The following is a 23,227-nucleotide window of genomic DNA, read 5'->3' on the forward strand; positions in this document are numbered from 1 at the left end:
CCTCGACCCTGACTGAGATGTATTGACGCTGAAGTAGTCAGGGTCAGCCCTTGCAGTGATGAGAACGAGTGATGAGTGAATGTCACATAGCTTATTGTGGGGTGTACACATAAATCAAGGCTAATAATTTAGACATTTCCAGTATTAACTTGACTACCAATATAAAAATAACCTTAGCGGTTAAAGCACCTTTCTTGAACACTTTCACATGACAAAACAGTTACTACTGTTCACACTCTGTGCAGCACACTTGTGTTGAAGTGTTGGATTTTTTGCCCCCCTCAATCTTGTCTAATACGTCTTCATCCCCATTGCCTTGCTCCTGTTTGTTTTATGTCTCAACCTCCACATCAGCATCTAAACATGCTGTTCTATTTTGTTTTATTTTTCCTTTAACTATATTGACCTGACAACTTTTTCAATTTGTGTGGCTTCCAGTGTTTTTGGCTTTTTTTTTTTCTTTTTCACATTAGCCAATCAGAAAACAGACATGCATGTTAACTAGGTTACTTATATAAAATTTAAATAGTCTCTGTAATAAGCTGTACTTATCTAAACTTTCTAAAAAAATTAAAAGAAATATTTTATGCTTATTTCGAGGTACACATTGGAACACATTTGAATTACCTTGGGTGCATATGGAGCTCAGGAGTGCAGAAGGCTCAAAATCAGAGGCACTGGCCAGCACAAATTTCGCGACACAGCACTTGATGGTACAGCCTTTATATTTTAATTGCAAGTTTGTAATTTATATTAAAACAGCATTCTCAGAAACTTCTTCACAAACATGCTGCATGTCTTTATTTTAATTTTATTTTATTGCTTTCTTTGAGGTGGTGCACTGGTAGCACTGCTTTCTTACAGTAAGGAGATCAGGGTTTGTGTCCCAGGGGTTCCTTGTTTGGAGTTGGCAAGTTCTCCCCATGTCCGTTTGGGTTTCATACAAGCTATGTAATTTGGTGTTGCTAAATTGGCTTGTGTTTGCGTGTGTGTGTGTGTGTATGCACGCATGGGAGTGTGCATTCAATCTTCAACGGACTGATGCCCTAGCCAGGTATTGTTCCTGCCTTGTGCCCTATGAATCCTGGGATAGGCTTCAGCATTCAGCATGCTGCTGGATATGCAAGTTAGGTCAATAGATGGACGATTTCTTTGCAGAAACATGTAACAAACAGAAATTTTTGACTCCTCTACACACTCCTTTTCTTTGTTTTCCCTCTCTCTAATTAAAAGTACTACTGTTTCTGTAGAGAACAACCATCAAGGCTTTTCCTTTTTTTATATATACAGGGTGAGTCAAAATTATGTTAATATTTGAATGGTGGAAGCAATTTATTCACGAAACATACTTCGTATGTGCAAGATGATTTACAGGAATGTCTCAACCTGTTTGCCATCATGTTCAACACATGTACCATACGTGGTACATAAATTGTCCTCAAAAATTGTATATAAGTATATACATGCCAGTACCATTAGTGTTAACATAATTTTGACTCACCCTGTATATATATCTTTATTGATTTTAATTAGAAACAGATAACATTCCATACAGTCAAGTCAAAATTTAACAAATCAAAACAAAACTAAATTTGACAACCACCCAAGAGAAAGAGAGAGGAGCCAGCAACCAACGTTACTCTATTAAAGGAGCAAGAAAAGAAGGGCATCCTTTCCTCAAAATGGAAGCTTATTCTAAAATATTATTGATTAGATCCTTTCATATTTTAAAAATAGTTTTGAACAGATCCTCTACGTGAAAATTTGATTTTTTCCAATTTCAAATAGTTTAGAATATCAGTTACCCACTGACTTAAAAGTGGTGGGGTGGGATTCTTCCAGTTGAGCGAGATAAGTCTACGTGCTAATAGTGTAGTAAAGGCAATCACAGTTTGTTTTTCCTTCTCCACTTTAAGCCCATCTGGGAGTACACCAAACACAGCTGTTAATGGATTAGGGGGGATTGTGACACCAAGGCTGTCTGAAAGGCATTTAAAGATTTTTGTCCAAAATAATGTTAATTTGGTGCAGGCCCAAAACATGTGACCCAGTGAGGCTGGAGCTCAATTGTAACATTCATAGGTTGAATCTTGCCCTGGAAACAGTTTAGACAATTTTAAACAAGATAGATGTGCGCGATAAAAGATTTTAAGTTGAATGACTAAATGCTTTGCAAATATGGAGCTCGAGTGTATTCTGTGCATGGCTGCCTTCCAATCCTTCTCTGAAATAATGAGTGACAGATCCTTTCCCCAATGTACTCTCAAGACTGATCAATAATTCTTCTGGAATAGAACAAGGTGGAAGGGGAGGAAATTTGGGCAGGTTCTATACAGAAAAGTTTCTAGTTTGAAAGTAGTGGAAAAATTGTGTTGATGAGAAATTGTATTTGAAATGTAATTGTTCATAGGATGCAAAGATATTATCTATGCACAAGTCTCTAAGTGTTTTAATCCTGGACATTTTCCAGACATTGAATACTTTATATGTTTGAGAGGGTGGAAAAAGGTGGTTGTTATGTAGAGGTGCAACAGATAAAAGCCTTTTCTGTCTAAAATTGCTTCCTACATTGTTTCCATATTCTGAGAGAATAAAGGATAATTGGATTTTTAGTGTAATGAGGATAGTTTGTATTAACTGGGGCACAGAGAAGGCAATATAAAGAATCACTGCAAGATTTTATTTCTATTGCAGACCAGGCTCGTGAATATTCATCAATTTGTGTCAATGTCCAGGGGCCTCATGTATAAACGGTGCATATGCACAGAAATGTTGTGTACGAACGTTTCCATGCTCAAATCGCGATGTATAAAACCTAAACTTGGCGTAAAGCTACGCACATTTCCACGGTACCTCATTACCCTGGCGTACGCAATTTCTCCGCTCGGTTTTGCAGACTGGCGGCACCCAGCGTCAAAGCAGTGCTACTGTTCCTGTGTTGTTACCCTTTCTTTCTTAGATCCACATTCCTGACGCGGCTTTATAAATACACTGAAACTAACTGCATATTGTTTATTAGTGTAATGCATCTGATTGTAATTAACCTGCAGCAATATAATGGTCCAGGGAATAGCCACAGTATTCCAAATACCATAACTGCTTTAGCGTTGTTACTCTCCCTGCATCTTCTTCTTCTTTCAGCTGCTCCCATTAAGGGTTGCCACAGCAGATCATCTTTTTCCATATTACTCTCACTGCACCACTTGGAGTATTTATATCACTGTATCTGAGTGGGGAATCACAGCAGCAGCTGATCAGAAAGAGAATTATCGGTATACAGCATGAAGCAGACGCTGCCTGAGCCACGGCAAAACGTTTCAGAGACTTTCCTGTACGGACTTCGCGGTTTAGAAAACGTTTCATCCCAAGAACTATAAACGCACTTAATCAGTCCATCAAGTGCTCCTTGTAGAACTGTTTGTACTTATAAGTACAATTACCTCACTGTAAACTTGCACTACAGTTATAATATTGCACAACCTGTGCCACTTTATAAAGCGCGTATTTACATATGATGACGATATAATTTTTAAGATGAAATGCAGCAAAATATGTTGATTATATTATACAAATAAAACTTTAACTTCACTTAAATAATCTGTATTCTTATTAATTAAACATGTGAGGACACGGTGCCGCAGCGCTAGGTAGTTCAGGGATTGTTCCTGCATTGCGTTGTATTTTTGCTGGTGCTGACGCGACACTGGAAGGATAGATGGATGGAATAATTAAACATTTACTACGAAGATATTTCAATGTTCCTTAAAAGTTTTGAAGAATCGGCGTTCTAAGCTTACAAAAGGCTTCACGTCTATTACAGAGCTGATTGTGTGGCGATTGGGTATTTGGAGAAAGAAAAGTAAGGACAGGAATTGGAGGTTAGTACATTTGAAAGAGACAGTACTTCTGTAATAAATTATTTCATCGAAGGTCGCGCATGGCGCAGCAAGCCTCTTGCGTGAGACATGAACAAGCACTGCGCCACCGTGTTCCCATGTTTAATAACATGCTTTAACTCCTATCATCATGAAAAAGATATCATGTATACATCTCAGTATTTTAATTATTCAGAGAGCTGTAATATCACGAATGTAATGGATTATGTGTCCTGTCGGAGAAAAAGAAAGCCAGTTTAAGAAGCAGGTAGTGATTCATACACATAGAGCACATAGAAGATCGAATACAGAACAAAGCATTTAATGTGCTACTTTAGTTACAATGGGATTTGAGAAACTAGTAAATTAAACGATTTTACGATGAAGTTTATGATGTTCTACTTTAATGGCAAAATAAACTACGTGATTAAAGTGGAAATTTCGAGATTAAAGTTGACATTTCGTGCTTTTTCCCACTGTGTGCCTATTTTTTTTGTCTGTACCCTAATAAGCTTTCATATGACACTCAGACGGTGGGCTACGACTCGCCTTTTCACAGCAACTTTGATATGTGATTTCTTTTTTATTTCGGGCACTGTGCGACTTTATGACCTTGAGCTTTCGAGTTTCTCTGACACTCTGTCACTCGATCAACTTCATTTTATTGATTATACCACTGTTTAAACCAACAAATAGTACGTTTTTTCCTTTGCCTCCACTTGGTATTCACTGAAATTCTTATATTTTCCCCCGTGCTTTTAATAATAATAATAATAATAATTCATTACATTTATATAGTGCTTTTCTCAGTACTCAAAGCGCTATCCACACAGGGAGGAACCAGGAAGCGAACCCACAATTTTCCACAGTCTCCTTACTGCAAAGCAGCAGCATGTTTTCCCATTGTCTTTTCACAGAAGGCTATTTATATTGATTTGCATATTCAAAGAGGCGTAATTCTGGGAGGAGTTGGGGCGGGACAGAAGGTGCATGCATGTGCGCTACTTTTCACGCTGATCAGGATTTATGTAGCGGAAGAACGTGGAAGTTTGCTTACGTACAGATTCCTGCACCTGGATTTTTCTGTGCGTACGCACATTCCCGCTTTTGTGCTTACGCCATGTTATAGTGTGAGTTCTACGCACGGCGTTATACATGAGGCCCCAGGTCTTTATTGTTTGTATATTTGCCGCCCAGTAATAAAATTGAAAGTTAGGTAGTGCCATGCCACCTTATGCTTTAAGTTGTTGTAGAGTCACCCTTTGGATGCTTGGATGTTTCCAATTCCAAATAAATGAAGTTATGATTGAGTCTAATTTCATAAAAAATGATTTGTTAATATATATGGGGGTGCTTTGAAATAGGAAGAGGAGCTTGGGAAGGATGATACAGTGGATTGAGACTGTTATTTAAAATGAGTTTTTCAAGGACATGTGAACACAGTTGGAAACTTCTTAAGGATAAATTTCGCACAAACATTAGGAAGTTTTTCTTTACACAAAGAATGATAGACACGTAAGCTACCAAGTAGTGTGGTAGACAGTAAGACTTTAGGGACTTTCGACTTGATGTTTTTTATAAGAAACAGGTGGGTAGGACTGGCGAACTTTGTTGGGCTGAATGGCCTGTTCTCGTCTAGATTGTTCTAATGTTCTAATGGTCATCTTAACAATGTTGTTTATCCCTGCTAATATAAGGTGGAGGGTAGACCATCTAGTCACATCTTGTTTAAATTTTTCCATGCAGATAGCAAAATTTAGTTGAAAAAGAGTTTAATATTTACTTGTAATATTTTCCCCTAGATATTTAAACTGATCTGCTAAGATAAATGAGAGTCTGGTCCAATTTTACATGCTAGAGAATTCACTGGAAAGAGCACGCTTTTATTCAAATTGAGGCTTTTCATTGATACAATGCTATTGTATGTTATAAAATGTTATAGAATGTCTAGGCATTCTTGCACTGAAATTACAAAAGACATTCATCAAATATATAATATATACTAGCTGTGTAAGCAGCACGGGGTCTATCATCAGAAATAAAATTGAAATGTAGAGATGTCAGGTAATTGAAAGGAACTACTCAGGACATCTCTCTCCTAGGAGGATTTGTTTTGCCGACATGCTCGCACATCAATTTTGCATTAGCTGCTAAGCAACTTTGTCTTTCTTCGGCTTCATTTTGCTGATGTGCTGGCCTCGCTTGTGTATCCTCAGAGGTGGAGCCCTTAGCCCAACTCCACCTCTCACTTCCAGGCCGGACAGACAGACACACACACTTCCACGCATTGACATTTATATATATATATATATATATATATATATATATATATATATATATATACTAGCAAAATACCCGCGCTTCGCAGCGGAGAAGTAGTGTGTTAAAGAGGTTATGAAAAAAAAAAGGAAACATTTTAAAAATAACGTAACATGATTGTCAATGTAATTGTGTTGTCATTGTTATGAGTGTTGCTGTCTTTTATATATATAATATACACACACACACACACATAAACATATATATACATATCTACATATACACATATCTACATATATATATATACATATACACATCCACATATATATACATATATATATATATACACATATCAACATATATATACACACATACATAAACACACACATATACATACACACACACACACACATATATATATATATATATATATATACATATATATATATGGTTAAAAAATAGTTTACTGTCAAATAAATGCAAAGAGTACGCAACACGTGTTTCGCCCTCATTCTGGGCTCATCAGGTGTACACACTCCACTGCACTCCCTCTGTGTGTGTGTATGTATATGTGTGTGTTTATGTATGTGTGTATATATATGTTGATATGTGTATATATATATATTTATGTATATATATGTGGATGTGTATATGTATATATATATATATGTAGATATGTGTATATGTAGATATGTATATATATGTTTATGTGTGTGTGTGTGTGTATATTATATATATATATAAAAGACAGCAACACTCATAACAATGACAACACAATTACATTGACAATCATGTTACGTTATTTTTAAAATGTTTCCTTTTTTTTTTCATAACCTCTTTAACACACTACTTCTCTGCTGCGAAGCGCGGGTATTTTGCTAGTATATATATATATATATATATATATATATATATATATATATATATATATATATATATATATATATATATATATATACACACACAGACACATATATATACATAAATATTTACATATCTACATATATACACATCTACATATATATACACATATATATACATATCTACATATATATATATATATATATCTAGACATACATACATAGATAGATTGACACATATCTATATATACATATCTACATATATATATATGTAATTGTGTTATTGTTATGAGTGTTGCTGCGCTTTGCAGCGGAGAAGTAGTGTGTTAAAGAGGTTATGTAAACATATATATATACATATACATATATACATATATATATACATATCTACATATACAGATATCTACATATAGCAAAATACCCGCGTTTCGCAGCGGAGAAGTAGTGTGTTAAAGAGGTTATGTAACTATATATATACATAAACATATATACATATATATACATATCTACATATACACATATCTACATATACATATATATATACATATACACATCCACATATACATATATATATACATATACAAATTTACATATCTACATATCTACATATATATATATATATATAGAGATATAAATATAGACATACATATATACATACATTCACATATATATATATATATATATATATATATATATATATATATACTGTATATATACTGTATATATACATATCTACTTATTGGCTCCTGTATTTAGGATATAGCGGATTGGATAATGGATGGATGGACATCTGTATGCATAGCCCTATTTGCCCGTTTTCATTTTTTTTCTTTCTTCAGTAATATTTCAGTAAACCCGGAGCTTGTCAGTTCAAATCCTGGTACTGACACCACTGTGTGACCCTGAGGAAGTCACTTCACCTGCCTGTGCTGCAAAAAACAAAAGTAATGTAACAAATTGTACCTCAGATGTTGCAAGTTGCTGGAATAAAGGCATAAGTAAAATAGATAAATATGTATTATACATATAGGAACTATTCATTTATTTTCAGTTAAGTCATCTGCAGCAAACTTTTATAAATGAGGGTTTCTCCTTTTTAGATAGTGCAAACTGTTTCTTCTTCATTGACGTTTTCTCTTGGAGAGCTTTTTTCATTTCATTGAAAATTAAAGCAGCAGCTGCCAAAATATGTAGCTTTCTTATTAATTTTTCAACATTGTGTAAAATAAATGTATAAAGTAACATAAAAGGTTTAAATACTGGTTATCCTTTTACACTAAAATATTACTAAAGAGATACAAAAAAAGTAAAATGGATATGTTCTTTTTCTTTAAGGAGATTAAATATTACTGAAGAAAAAAAAAAAAATTAAACAGCCAAATGGGGCTATGCATACGAACTTAAAAGGTTTAAATAAAACAGAAATATATATTTTATTTTTACTTGCTTAACTTGTGGAGGGTGTATCCTGTAGCAAAACCCTAACTTTTTTCGTGAAAGCCCGTTTCAGTCAATAAGTCTTAAAAAAAGGTGTAAAGATATTGACAATAAGCTAAGCAAACCCAGGAAGACATGTAATCGTTTAAATCAAGTATCATTATATCTTCCTTTCTTAAAGAGAAGTAAGGCAGTACTTATAAGCTTACATATTTATATATAGACATACATACATATATATATATATATATCTATATCCGAAGCTGTGCAAGCACACTCTTGAGAATGCAACGTATAGTTGTACAGAAGAAAAGCAATCTTGCCTCAAATGAATGGCAACCTTTTGTAGGTCTATGAACTTAATTTAAACTTTAGGTTTACACGGTGCTTTCTTTCCGAAGTACCTGCACTCATGAATATGTCTGTATGTGTCAGTCGGTCAAATCCACGCGCTTCGCACCGGCGAAGTACCGCTTTTAAATTTTTATTAAGAAGAAAACAAAACCTTTTTAAATTGAGGGAAAATATACTAATAACAGTTTGTTAAGGATCTGTTTTTTTGTGAAGCTGCCTTCACTCGAGTGATCACTTCGACCTGACTTGGTGGCCAACTATAAGCGTTACCTGGTAGGTAACCACCCATACAATCAGATTGTGAATCAGACTACGAATGTCGTGAATGTAATTACCCCGATCTACATGTTGTCAAATAAACGAACCACACGCCGTGGCGCGGAATGTAATTACCCCGATCTACATGTTGTCAAATAAACGAACCACACGCCATGGCGCAATTTTAGGGGCTTTGCCTGTAGCGCTGATGTCCGAGGTTCGATTCCCGTAAGGGAGTGAAGTGAGTGGCTGGTTACCTACCAGGTAACACTTATTGTTGGCCAGCAAGTGAGGTAAGATCAGCCACGGTGCCTTCAGTTGTGAGAAGCAGATCATAGAATGGTTGAAAATAGTTTACTGTGAAATAATGCAAAGAGTACGCGACACGTCTTTCCCCCTTATTCTTGGCTCATCAGGCGTACACACTCACTGCACTTGCTTACGGTAATCAAACCTCGGACGTCAGTGCTAGAGGGGCTTAGCAGCGGTGAAGTATTGCTTTTAAATTTTAATTAAGAACAAAAGAAAACCTCAGAGGTTCGATTCCCGTAAGGGAGTGAAGTGAGTGGCTGGTTACCTACCAGGTAACGCTTATGGTTGGCCAGCAAGTGACGTAACATCAGCCACGGTGCCTTCAGTTGTGAGAAGCAGATCATAGAATGATTGAAAATAGTTTTGCATTTACCTTTTTAGTAAAAGGCAAGCTTTTAAGCCTGAGAAATCACCCCGTAAATGCACACGTTTAATTGCACATGTGTTAATATGTATGCTTACACAGTATTAAAAGACACTCAAAAATTAACGTCATTTACCTTCGTTCCTGCGTTTGACTCGTACTGTAAATCTCTTCCTTGTTTTTAGTTCACGTGATTACGTAGGAGGCGTGACATTAGAGTATATGGACAAAAAACATGTTCCAGTTATGACCATTACGCGTTGAATTTCGAAATGAAACCTGCCTAACTTTTGTAAGTAAGCTGTAAGGAATGAGCCTGCCAAATTTCAGCCTTCCACCTACACGGGAAGTTCGAGAATTAGTGATGAGTCAGTCAGTCAGTCAGTCAGTCAGTGAGTCAGTGAGGGCTTTGCCTTTTATTAATATGTATAGATATATATATATATATATATATATATATATATATATATATATATATATATATATATATATATACAGTATATATATGTATATACAGTAATCCCTCCTCCATCGCGGGGGTTGCGTTCCAGAGCCACCCGCGAAATAGGAAAATCCGCGAAGTAGAAACCATATGTTTATATGGTTATTTTTAGAATGTCATGCTTGGGTCACAGATTTGCGCAGAAACACAGGAGGTTGTAGAGAGACAGGAACGTTATTCAAACACTGCAAACAAACATTTGTCTCTTTTTCAAAAGTTTAAACTGTGCTCCATGACAAGACAGAGATGACAGTTCTGTCTCACAATTAAAAGAATGCAAACATATCTTCCTTTTCAAAGGAGTGCAAAGCAAGCAGTCAAAAAAAAAATCAATAGGGCTTTTTGGCTTTTAAGTATGCAAAGCACTGCCGGTACAAAGCTGTTGAAGGCGGCAGCTCACACCCCCTCTGTCAGGAGCAGACAGAGAGAGAGAGAGAGCCACAGAAAAACAAAGTCAAAAATCAATACGTGCCCTTTGAGCTTTTAAGTATGCGAAGCAACGTGCAGCATGTCCTTCAGGAAACAGCTGCACACAGCCCCCCTGCTCACACCCCCCTACGTCAGCACAAGAGAGAGAGAGAGAGAAAGTAAGTTGGGTAGCTTCTCAGCCATCTGCCAATAGCGTCCCTTGTATGAAATCAACTGGGCAAACCAACTGAGGAAGCATGTACCAGAAATTAAAAGACCCATTGTCCGCAGAAACCCGCGAAGCAGCGAAAAATCCGCGATATATATTTAAATATGCTTACATATAAAATCCGCGATGGAGTGAAGCCGCGAAAGGCGAAGCGCGATATAGCGAGGGATCACTGTATTAATATTTGTTTATATTGTACCATTACTGTGTTTTACATTCAACATTTTGATACATCTTTTTAAAGAATTTTAATTGAATTTTCCTTTCTACAGGTAGGAAATTTACGGTACTCTGCATGTGTGACAATACATTTAATCTTGATTTGTTTAAACCTTACCCCAAAGTCTGGCTTTGTGGCAAAGGTAATAAATAGTTAATGATTACATTGCTGGTTCAAACCACAACATTTTGTGACATCTAGCGCTATAATAAATTAAATATTTAATATTGTTTTAATTTAATATTAAATATTTTAATTTTTAATATATATAATTTCATTTTTAAACTTCAATTTAATATTGTTTTTTTGTATCAGTATGCTGTTGCTGGAGTATGTGAATTTCCCCTTGGGATTAATACAGTATCTATCTATCTATCTATCTATCTATCTATCTATCTATCTATCTATCTATCTATCTATCTATCTATCTATCTATCTATCTATCTATCTATCTATCTATCTATCTATCTATCTATCTATATTATAGAGGTGTACTTGTAAAGTGCCTTTAATGTGTTTCTTATAAAAAGGCTTTATATAAAACAACTCTGGACACATGAATGCATTTCATGCATACAGTTCACTAAAACATTAAGTTAATACTGAAAAAGAAATGGTAAATGATAATATACCCCAGTGGCAGCCTGGTAGGGAGGCCGGGAGAGTCCCTGCAGTGCCATCTTATTCTGAAAGGCAGTGGTGGAGATGATCTGAGCAGAAGACATGCTGGCCATGCTCTGAAGAGCCTTGTCCTTTGCTGCCTGATCCTGATAAAAAAGAGGAATGAAAATCACAAAGGATTACATTAGAAAAATTGTGCAAGTTCAGGTGCATTTTCTATTGAAAAAAATGCACATTTTTCTCCCCAAGTTATCAAACATGAATGTATTTGGATGTTTCTGTTCCTTTCTATACACAGCTAATAAGCAACGGCATAAAAAATGAAATGAATTATCCCAATTTACAAGCTTCCAGAATTTCTCAGCTGCACACTGCATTACAACTGGAAAAATAAAATAATGCTTCATTAATTTTATTTACATAATCTTGTGCTATACATTTTCACAAATGTATGAAAAGCTTCCTTTTTTCCAAGTGTTGTTGTTTATTTGCTCCTTATTATCGATTAGTTGGTGAGTTGACTGAAGTTGGCTTTTACGGAAGAGCATCTGTTAGATCTCCATTAAAGAGGCCTGCCTGGCAGCAGTATGGCTTATGTGACTGATTATTGTAATCAAACTTAATTGAAATGAAACCCAATTATTTAAGTAATGAACTGTAATTCTCTGTAATCAATCACATTTTCAAAGCATTTAAGATGTTGCCTCATGAGAATAACACTCAGGATTAAGACATTTCAGCCAATAGCAACATGGATGTTAAAAGAGCAGTGTGCATCTTGGAAACAGGTTTGCTGTTTAGCTTCATATCTTAACAGCTGCTCTGCATTATGCCTCTACATTGGAAAACAAACATTTATTTGCTAAATGTTTTGTTTTAAAAACCTGCTTCAGAAATACATTTATTGAAGTTAACTGAATATACTTATGCATCTTTGCCATGGTGACAATGCCATTTAAAAACAAGGAGTTGTGGACTACAGCAAAGATTTCAGGCCTGAAAGCCGCAGTCCATACAGGACCTATACAAATTTCTGTATGAATATCATGTAAACCATATGATAAAAGATAATGGTTCGCTGGATAATTACTGTGGTGAAATATTATATGTCACTTAAATAAGGAAAATTCATTAATTTAAGAGTATCTATAAACGTTAAGGGGTGTGTCTGTTTGTCACACAATTACTCATGAACTACTGTGGCTAGAACCTGGATATTGGTCTTAATTGAAGACATTATATTCCTGGTGAAGCCAAAAATATGGCTAGTCCCAACATCTGCATGGTTATCAGGGTTTGCTTCTTTCCTATGGCAAATGGTATAAGCAAACTGATCAAGGAGGCGACAAGGCAGAAAGAAGAAGAAGTGCAACAACATCTGTTGAGCATAAAGCAGATTGCAGGAGCCAATTACATAGTAGGAAGAAGACATATCACAGCTCTGGCATCTGCTGACTCTCCAGCACATACAGTGCTGCAATCTGCAGTCTACAACCTGTAGCCTACCATTGTCTAACATATTTCACTTGGTCTTAGTTGAAAGCTTATGACCTGATATGTTCTGCAAAGTCAAAAAATTGCAGTTCACAGCAACCTTGGAAAAGGAATGTGATCAACAAAGTGACATGGCAGAAAGAAAAGCAGTGCCAGCTGAGCATCTTTCTGATGGGCAGAAAAGCTTATTGTAATAAAAGTTCAATCCTAACAAGCTTATCTAATGATCATCCCCCAGGACACACTACAAATGTCTTCCGAATTCATAATCAAGTGTTAGCATTGTGTTTATTGATCATTTACAGTGGAGAAGGAAAAAGAATATCAGTGACATCTGTGAAGCTGTATTTTTTATGGTGAAAACTGTCTGGCCAAAACAAGTTCAGCTTGCTCTATATGAAGCACGTGTTTCCTACTACTCCCTACAATTCTATTCAATTCAATGTATTCTTATAAGAAAAGGAGTGCTTACAAAGATTTGTAAACATGAAACAGAACATTGTCAAACTCCCGTAATCTAGTTCATTGTGGCTGGGACCTATCCCAGAAGCACTCAACACAAAGCAGAAAGTGCCCCTAATAGGGAGCCAGTAAATCACGGGATCAACTCAAAGTGCGACTGATTTAGTGTTAACAATTCCAGTAACTAAACTTGTACGTCTTCGGCTATGTGAGATGGCCGAGTACTTGGAAGGAAAACACAGAAGCATGCACACACACACACACACATGCACACAGGCAGAACATCCATCTTCCACATAGGCAACTTCTGGCAACAAGATTTGAACCCTGAAATTTGGATTCATGAGATAACATCTCTAATCACTACTAATTGAATATTTAAAAGATCTATAGGGAACTTTATCTTTATTACTCCAAAAAAAAGAAATTTAGTAAGTGTCCTAAATATAGTAAATAAAACAAAGCTTAGGAATATTCAAGAATTAAGTTAACAGAGATATGACTTATTGGCATTGGAAAAGGAAATAACAAATTCCAGTCAATAACATCTAAAGAATCTACCTCTAGCAAATCTTTGGCTGAAAAAGATAAAATCAACCTTAGACAACTGCAAGTATCTTCAACAATGGTGTAATAATATGGCTATTGAAACTGTGCCTGTCACCATCGATGCAAAAGCATTCTTGTCTCACTCCTTGGCCAAGGTAGCAGAAGTATCAACTGCTACAGCAGGATAATCAAAAGGTGAAGGTGCAGTAAGTAGCAATACTTGTCATTATTTTAGTTTAGACTGATGATTAATGGATGTCTTATAAACTGATCAATTCAGTTGGCAGCTTTATTAAGTGTGCACTTCTCAAAAACACTGGCTTGTTATACTAGCAGGTAAGCCATTCCGAGGTTTGTATAGGCCTCTCAGCATAGGCTGGACCGGCTGCTACACAATTACTTATCCATTGAGACTGTAAGACATTCTGGAGTGTAGGCATTAAAAAGTCCTGTTAGATAAAAGTGGTCAAAGCTACTGACAGCTTTATATGTTGTTAGATGGAGTTAGAAAACGTGAGTCTAATGTAGAAAGTTATATGTTCACGCACTGAAGTTATGATGATCAGTTATGATGATTCTGATGATCCTTACAGCAGAATTTTGAAATAACTGCAAGTGGAAAATTGAATAGTTTGAATAGCCTTTGAATAAAGAATTACAGTAACCCAATCTACTTAGAAAATATGCATTGTTTGATTTTTCTGAATCCTATATGGTAAAAGTGGTCTTGGATACTTTAGTAATGTGAGTATTAGAGGATAGATTACTGACAAAAGTAAAATCTAGTATGCAGAAAATAATATTAGAACAATCTGAATGTAAAGCTTGAGGGTATCGTCTTGCTTTCTGCAGAATTTCCACCCCTTGATAGAACGCCTGTTTTCATGAATTCAAAGACAAGTTGTTTTAACTCACTGAATCCATGCATTAGTTGCTCAATATATGAAATGCTATCAATCCTGATTGATACCTACTCTTGACTAGTATTCACATGTGAGTGACAGTGATGGGTATGTTTTCAAAGTGTGTCTCTTCAGGAAAGCATATAAAGAAAATACAGCGTTGACCTTAACTCTGCCAAACTTCACATGTGACTGATGGATTGTCACCATAACAGAGTGTATCTATCGAAGGAGATGCGGTAAGTATGACCTGAACCGTGTAACTCAGCTTCCTCATAGCCCAATATAACTCTTAAACCCCTGGGTAACAGGACAATGTGTTCAACCCAATGCTTTAGTTAAAAAAAATAATTCCAAAGCATGATGATTTTTTTTTTTTATTCGTTGCAACTACAAGTATCGAAGAGCTGTTAAAAATATGAGGTAATGCTGCATCTGTGCTCTGCCAGGGTGAAAATCAGACTAAAACTTTTCAAAAAAAGCTGTAAAGCTTAAGACAAGACTGGAATCGTGAGGCTAATTTCTTCCATGTGCTTTAGAAAGATAACGAATGTTTAAAGTACTTTGGATCTGATTTCTTTCATAAAGGTCTGACAACAGATATTTTAAAGGTTTCAAAAATAACATACAGGCACTGCAACTCTGCTAATTTAATTCCTCCATTAATTTGGTTAGAAATGGGTCAAAGAAAAAGTTATATATTAGTGGTAGAATATCCTGTTCTGTTATTAAGTTAAAATAACTAATGCAGCATGTAGCAGGAAAGACAATTTGATCCTGCAGTACTAGATTTTTTGTCACATTTTCCAGTCTGTAGTCTTAAACTATCTAGTCTACCATTAAAAAGAAATAATTAAATCCATACTTCTAAGGTTGGGAGAATATTTAAAATGGCAGCTGAAATTGCTTTTTTTTAAATGGATAAATGATGTTCTCATAAATTAAGTCTGAATACTATACCAAGCAGATCATAACTTTCTTTTACTTTTTAGCTAAGCAAAGTAGTGACAATATATTTGTTGTTTTCTATTTACAATGTGTTTTTTGTTCTTTGATTTAGAGGTGTGATTGCCATCTTATAAAAAACAGAATTCCTTTTGATCAAAGTTGTTATGTTTTGACAGACGTTTTTACATCTGTTTCAGAGAATGTGAGATTGTTCACAAGAATAAGACTTTACTTCCTCATAAGATGAATGAATTGTAATCCATAATACAGATTGTACTCTAACGTGTGCATGTATTGGCAAGGGTATAGGAGCAGATGAAATGTGTCTGAAATTGTTTCACTTAGTGGAGAGATAATTATGCTGTCAATACCAATGTCACAATCATTAGATACAGTGAAGTTTCTATATTAAAAACACCAGTGGGGCTAAGCCTTCCCAGATGTTGTTCAATATAAGTGCTAAGCTTCTACCTTAATAAAAGGACAAGTCTCTGAGTGTCTGTCTGTGTGTCCATCCAATAACTATGGCTGTCATTCCAAAAGGTGGTGCATCGCAAACAATTTTAGTAATAAAATGCATTGCATTTGTCATTTCAATAGATGATGCATCACAAACATAAACACTGCTTTTATGAATCCCATACCAAATGGCATATAACAGTGATAGATGCATTGAATGGTGCACATTAGATCTGAACCCACCTCAGATGGGTAACACAGCTAGTCCCTCAATAATTTAACTTATTATAAAAATGCTTCTGTGGTGGGCTGGTGCCCTGCCCGGGGTTTGTTTCCTGCCTTGCGCCCTATGTTGGCTGGGATTGGCTCCAGCAGACCCCCATGACCCTCTAGTTAGGATATAGCGGGTTGGATAATGGATGGATGGATGGATAAAAATGCTTATAAAAACCCTCAATTTTTGTATTTTAAACAATTGTTTCCCAATTTTCTATTATAAGCTCAATGAATCTTCCTATTGCATTCTATAATATGTGAAGTTGTCCTCACTAACTCTATTGGCATTGTAGACTTCTTGGTTTACCTTTAGGTATGTGTGTGCATACAGTATGTGCAACCTGAACATTTTCAAATATAATGAATGAGCTTGAAGGCTAGAACCCCTTATTCTTGGCATTTAAATAAGGACTACCTTCTTCTTCTTTTTTTTATTGTATGCCTGCACGTTGTGTTCGATCTTGTCCCAGTCAAGGCTATGTATCACAAGCCAGCAAAGTCATACAAAAGTCCAGTGCCATTTGCTCTCATAAAAGTAGCTACAGTAATTAAAAAAAAGAAAGCAGATAAAAATCAGAAATGCATCAAGCACAAGACATTACTCTGACCACACGGTGGATAAGCAGCATCTTGACCTTCACCCAGTACTGTGGAGGACAAACTGTTACCACTAAATTTTAAAAAGCCATCAAGAAAGCTCCATGAACTTTGCAGAAAAGAACCCAGCAATAAAATTTCTGTTTCAAAGAAGAGCAGAGTTCTGGCACAGAAAGAACTGGTATAGAAAAACTTGTTTTTTCAATGGTTTGCCAGCCTCACTCTGTCCATGCTCACTCTGTTTGCCACTACCAGACAGCTCCTGAGTCTTGTGCTCAAGTTGTGCAGTGTATATAGTTCTGTTCTTGTCCTTCTTCACCTCAAAACATACATATAACACATTGTTTTAGTTTAGACAGTTCATAGCCAACAGATTTTACCTTCACAGTAAGTGATCACAAGGTCCTCAGTTTAGTTAACATTCAAATCTATATTGCTGTATTTTGTCAGATGATCAAAATCACGATTATTCAAAGGCAATCAACACAGACCAGACACCATCATTCAACTGTTTGTGAACGCTGAATGTTGTGTAAACTTACACGTCTCACTAGTCATCAGCAAAAGAGGGACAGAAATTATTTGTTAGGTAAGTAAATGTTAATATTAGAAAAGACTACACAGAGAAAGGAGAATTCTGCTATGTAACCACAAGAACGCTCCTGATGTGATATCATGTACATTTTAAGTTTGGTGGTCATTTTATGCTTTTGTCTAAGTTTTAGCAGGAATGGACTTACTAGCTCCATCTTTTTTTACCTTTTTATTACATTCCTGTTCTCTTTGTCCATTATTATTAATTGTTTAGTCTTTACGTTAGTTCATTGAGACAAGGATCTTCAATTGGTGTATGAACCTCTGGTGTTGCAGTGAATAGAACTGCAGTCACCTGAGGGAAATAAAAGGCTCTTCACTCTGTTATTCACATATTGGACCTCTTCTTTTTCAAGAGTAGGCCCTCCTATTTTGTGGTATTCCTTGTTGTTAAGATATGGAATTTATGGTTAAGGATCCTTGGTTTTATCTTTTATTGTTGGATTTTTACATTTAAAATGTATTAGAATTCTTTATTTGTTTGTTTATGTTAGTTTGCTTTAATTATGATTGGACTACTTAGTTAATGTTTTATACATGTTTTTTGTTGTTATTTTGAGAGTTCTGATACTTATTTTGTTTTATTTTTTTTTGGAAGCAAACTGTGAATCTTTCATTAGTTTTTCAATCAGAAGCTTCCTTTTATTATTGCTATTTTATATGTGCCGTTACCGCTACCATTTTCTTTAATTAGGATTGCTGGTACTTTGTTCACCTGTTGTTAGGGTAGCTCACACGTTTTCAGGGTTCTGCTTTCAGAGGCTGTGACATTGGACCAATGACTGGTCAGGTTTAAAGGTTGCTTGTAAAAGTTCATTCCTTATTTGAGCTGGCAGATTCCAAAAACCTATCTTGTCAATTGTTCATTTGCTTAAAAAATCTATTTTTTTCTGAAAGTTTCCTCAGGTCTTCACTTGTTCTAATATTTTAGTATTTTTGACTTTGATTTTTGCCTGGAGATTTGACTTTGGTGTAACTTTTCTTGTTTTTTACTTTTTTTGGTGTTTGACTATATTACTTTTCAAATGGCTCTTGCACAATTTTTGATTACATGTGCACATTTTTTGGCTTATTAATTACAGTTAATATGAATGAGTCTTTTCATTGTCTGTTTTCCCCTGTTGAATTCCAGTTTCCTTATATTAATTGATTGTTTTGATTCCTTTTGTTTAGTTTGAAATTATTAAGTTTATTATTTAGTTATTATTTATTACTATTACATATTTAAAATTCTATTAATTTGTTTTATATTTATAAAGTCTTGTATTATTGTTAACTTCTTTTTATTACACTTTTTAAAGACACAGTCATCGGGGTCGAGCAACTAAGCACTTCACTACATATAATAATGTATGTATAATTTGTGACAAATAAAATTTGATTTCATTTATAAGTTATATTATTCCATTAGTGTGAATCTTTAGAATACTGAGTGATATTCACAAATACTTGTTAAAGTAGTGTAATACGTGTTAAAGACTGCTGCTTTGGGGAGTCACTTTGGCCAAATTTCTTATTTCTTTGTCCATACACTCTTTGTATTTCAAAACATAATTGCGTTTTTTAAATGTGGAAACAAGTTGCCCTTGCTGCCTTTAGTCACAGCAATGTTTATTTTTGGTCAGAGTGTACATTTAAGTTCTGTTTATGAAATATATCCTGTTAGCTGAAGCCAAAATATGACCAAACAATCAACACTGCATCTTATTTAGACACCAACTCATCTTCATTTGTATTTGACTTATCCCTGCCTGACTGGAGTTTAGCATAACGTCTCGTATTGCCTCATGTTCAGGATGCTACTTTTGTTTTGACCGAAAAGCGAAGGTGGGATTTGTATTAAAGGGGACAGCAAACATATGACAGCTTCTGAAAACACACAGTAGGAGAGAGCTAATATGGAACATACATTTCATTTTCTATTTTCTCCAAATACTGAATAAGGTTTTTAGTTTCCATCTAAACCAGGAGTTCTTAACCTGAGGTCCGTGGTTTACTATACAGCCCGGTACTGCTGATTTAGAGTAGATGTAGTAGTAGCAGTAGTAATGGTAGTAGAAAACATAGTAGTAGATCTGTTTTAATTTGCACAAGAGGATTGTATTTCATAATTATAATGAGTGGCCATTGCTTTTTGCATAAAAAAGGAGTGTTTTTTAGGCTGTTTACTTTAAAATTTAGTAATACTTTGTGTATGTCATACATGTATGAGACAATCAAATCTCGATAAATAAAGTACATTATATGCATTGCATACAAAGTTGTATTTATGTGAATATTTCTGGGGAAGAGGGTCCATAGTTTTCATCAGATTCTTTAAGGGGTCCGTGACTCAAAAAAGTTTAAGAATCACTGATCTAAACTGTCACCTTTTGTGTTTGTTGTTTCCTAATTATGAATTATTTAATTATTTTTGTGTTATTCTATTTCTAAATCAAACAATTTTGAACTCATACAAATAAGTTCAACTAAATACGTTTAAAATGTCCTAAGGCAATTTGGATAAAGACTTCAAGTCATGCACCCCCTCGTTTGCAATGCAACACCTAAATAGAAGAAACAAACAGCAAAGTTACATTATCTCTGACAGCTGCTGGGATGACAAATCTATAAGATAATTACTACTATGAGATCTTTGTTTCATTTTAAGGCCAAACTAGAAACTTACTAAAGATACAAAGGAATATCCCTGCTCTCTTTGAACAGTAATAACGAATTCTTCAAATTACAAGATACAATAATAATCTCAATTTGTTATCTCGCCAAATCACATCATGAAGACCTTTGACAGAGTGGTCTTGGACTATATGAGTCCTCTTGTGGTAGACCACTTGGATCCACTGTGGTTTGCCAATCAGACAAAGATTGGAGTGGAGGATACAATTCTCTATCTGTTTCACAAGGCTTATTCACACTTGGAGAAAGCTGACATCAATGTGAGAATTATGTGTTTTTATTTCTCCAGTGCCTTCAATAATATCCGGCCATTTCTGTTAAGGGGTAAACTCAGAAATATATGCAGGTGGTTGAGCCTGTGGTGTCCTGGATAATGAACTGTCTGTCAGGCTGACCACAGTTTGTGAGACTCAAGGAGTGTGTTTCTGATATGTATGTCAGTAACACTGGAGCACCACAAGGAACAGTCCTGTCTCCTTTTCTCTTCATGCTGTCCACCACAGATTATAAATGTAACACTAGGTTATGCCACTAGCCGAAATTCTCAGATGATTCTGCACTTAATCAGTGTATTGATAAAGGGGATGAGACATTTCTTGGTGTAAAGAGAATTGTCTGCATGTTAACATAAACAAAACCAAGGAACTGATTATTGACTTTTGCCACACCAAAGAATCTCTATGTCCAGTCACTATTCAAGGAGGGAACATAGAGGTGGTGCATTTACTTCAAGAGAAGCCCACTGAATCAACAGACTAATTAAAGGGGCAAGCCCAGTTATACGTAGGACGCACTCTGAACCCCCTAGAGGTTGTAGTGAAGAAGAGAATTAAAACAATGCTGCACATCCTGTCTGTGACACATTAACACTGAGGACTTTCAGCCAACGAATTACTTATCAAATGTGTGTCAAGAAACGCTACTGGGGTTCCTTTATACCAAGAGCAATATTTCTACATAATGCCTCACTGTGACGATTGTGACTGCCAAGTCAGAAGTTTTCTTTCTTTTGAATTTCATTTCTTTATCATCATTCTGGTGTGTGTTCAGACCAAAGTGTGTGTGTGTGTGTGTGTGTGTGTGTATTTATGTATGTATGTATGTATGTATGTATGTATGTATGTATGTATGTATGTATGTATTTATTTATTTATTTAAAAAGCTTCTGTAAAAAGCTAAATATCCCCCTGTGAACAAGTAAAGTTCTATCCGTCCGTCCGTGTGGACGGACGGACGGACGGACAATCTATCTATCTATCTATCTATCTATCTATCTATCTATCTATCTATCTATCTATCTATCTATCTATCTATCTATCTATCTATCTATCTATCTATCTATCTATCTATCTATCTATCTATCTATCTATCTATCTATCTATCTATCTATCTATCTATCTATCTATCTAAATGAATGACCCCTCTCCACAGTACGAATTACTAGGCTTCCTTTCTTTATGTAGCTTTTATCGACCCACCAACAGCACCTCCCAAATCAGTGTAACTGTTCTCCTGGAAGACGTTTAGTCGTTGATCCAAGATATAAGTTATCTGCAAGCAAAGGTTAGCCCAACTCCCCTCACTACTAGTGCAGGGTGAGTAAACCTCTCAGTCCTGATTTTTAGGTCCATATAATTGTCTAGAAAGTTTCACAAGGTATAACGGACTCTCCCAGTTTTTACCATGACATCTCTCTAGTTTCTCAGATTTGACAAACAAAAAAAAAGCAAGCCAAAGTTAATTGCCATCTATAGCGTAAATAAAGTCATTCACACTTTCTTTCTGGTAGATGCTCATGGATTTACCTGTATAAGCAAATTTTCTATTGAAAGCTCCTGTCTGTCAGCATCCTATTTTGTACCAGTTTGACATTTTAAAAATCTGGTCACACAATGTTTGTAAAGCCACAGACCTTGCTATTCCACATTTGACATTTGAAGAACAACTGAATAAAGGGAATATGTATTACAACATACCTTTAACTTCACTTGAATTTCCCGAGCTTTTCGGCGTGCCAGCACCTGGATGTGACTTGAGACCTAAAATTCAATACACAAATGACATTTAAGTTGTTTTACAAAGTATAATTTTCAGAATATACATTTGTTTCACTTATTTTATGTAAATGTGCCACTGGTATTATCTGGTATTGTTACAGGGTTATGGAAAATTGACCTGTTAATATGCAAGTAACCTTAATCCAAGTTATTTTAATCCCATCAAACACAGCGAGGAGGAACTGAGACCACAACTTCATGTCCATATTGTTGAGATTTGTTGAATTATTTCAGAGATGGTGTCATTATAGAAGCTCTGTGTTCTCTTGCTGTTGTTCTTTGTAGTTGTTCATTTTTGATTATCAGTGTTTTATTTTTTTGTCTTTATTTTTCTCTACATGTATGTAAGTGTGGAAGTGAGCCTGCCCTGTAATTAGCTCACATTCTGTCCAGGTCTGGCTGTGATCTTGCAATAACTTTTTTGAAAAACTGGATTTGGAAAATAAATGAACTATACTGAAAGGTTAATAAAAAAGTAAAAAGAATCAAATTGATGATAAGATTTAATATTTAC

The 23,227-nt window shown here is 35.3% G+C and overlaps 2 protein-coding genes across 3 annotated transcripts in view; both read right to left on the reverse strand.

Moving 5' to 3' along the window:
• The window catches only part of LOC114654705 (metalloproteinase inhibitor 3-like), a 756,439-nt gene that overhangs the window by 635,560 nt on the left and 97,652 nt on the right, over nucleotides 1–23,227 (reverse strand). The gene's annotated exons all lie outside the window — the stretch shown is intronic.
• LOC114648663 (transcriptional enhancer factor TEF-3-like) overlaps nucleotides 1–23,227 on the reverse strand; it is a 224,442-nt gene that overhangs the window by 59,398 nt on the left and 141,817 nt on the right. Inside the window, exons 4-5 of one of the 2 annotated variants that reach the window (XM_028797860.2) lie at nucleotides 22,633–22,695; nucleotides 11,711–11,845 (exon numbers count right to left, since the gene is read on the reverse strand). In XM_028797860.2, the coding sequence (XP_028653693.2) occupies nucleotides 11,711–11,845; nucleotides 22,633–22,695 (198 nt within the window). The remainder of the gene's footprint in view (nucleotides 1–11,710; nucleotides 11,846–22,632; nucleotides 22,696–23,227) is intronic. The other variant, XM_051929556.1, reaches the window with a different exon arrangement.

The sequence above is a fragment of the Erpetoichthys calabaricus genome, chromosome 1 (assembly GCF_900747795.2).
Source record: "Erpetoichthys calabaricus chromosome 1, fErpCal1.3, whole genome shotgun sequence".
NCBI lineage: Eukaryota > Metazoa > Chordata > Cladistia > Polypteriformes > Polypteridae > Erpetoichthys > Erpetoichthys calabaricus.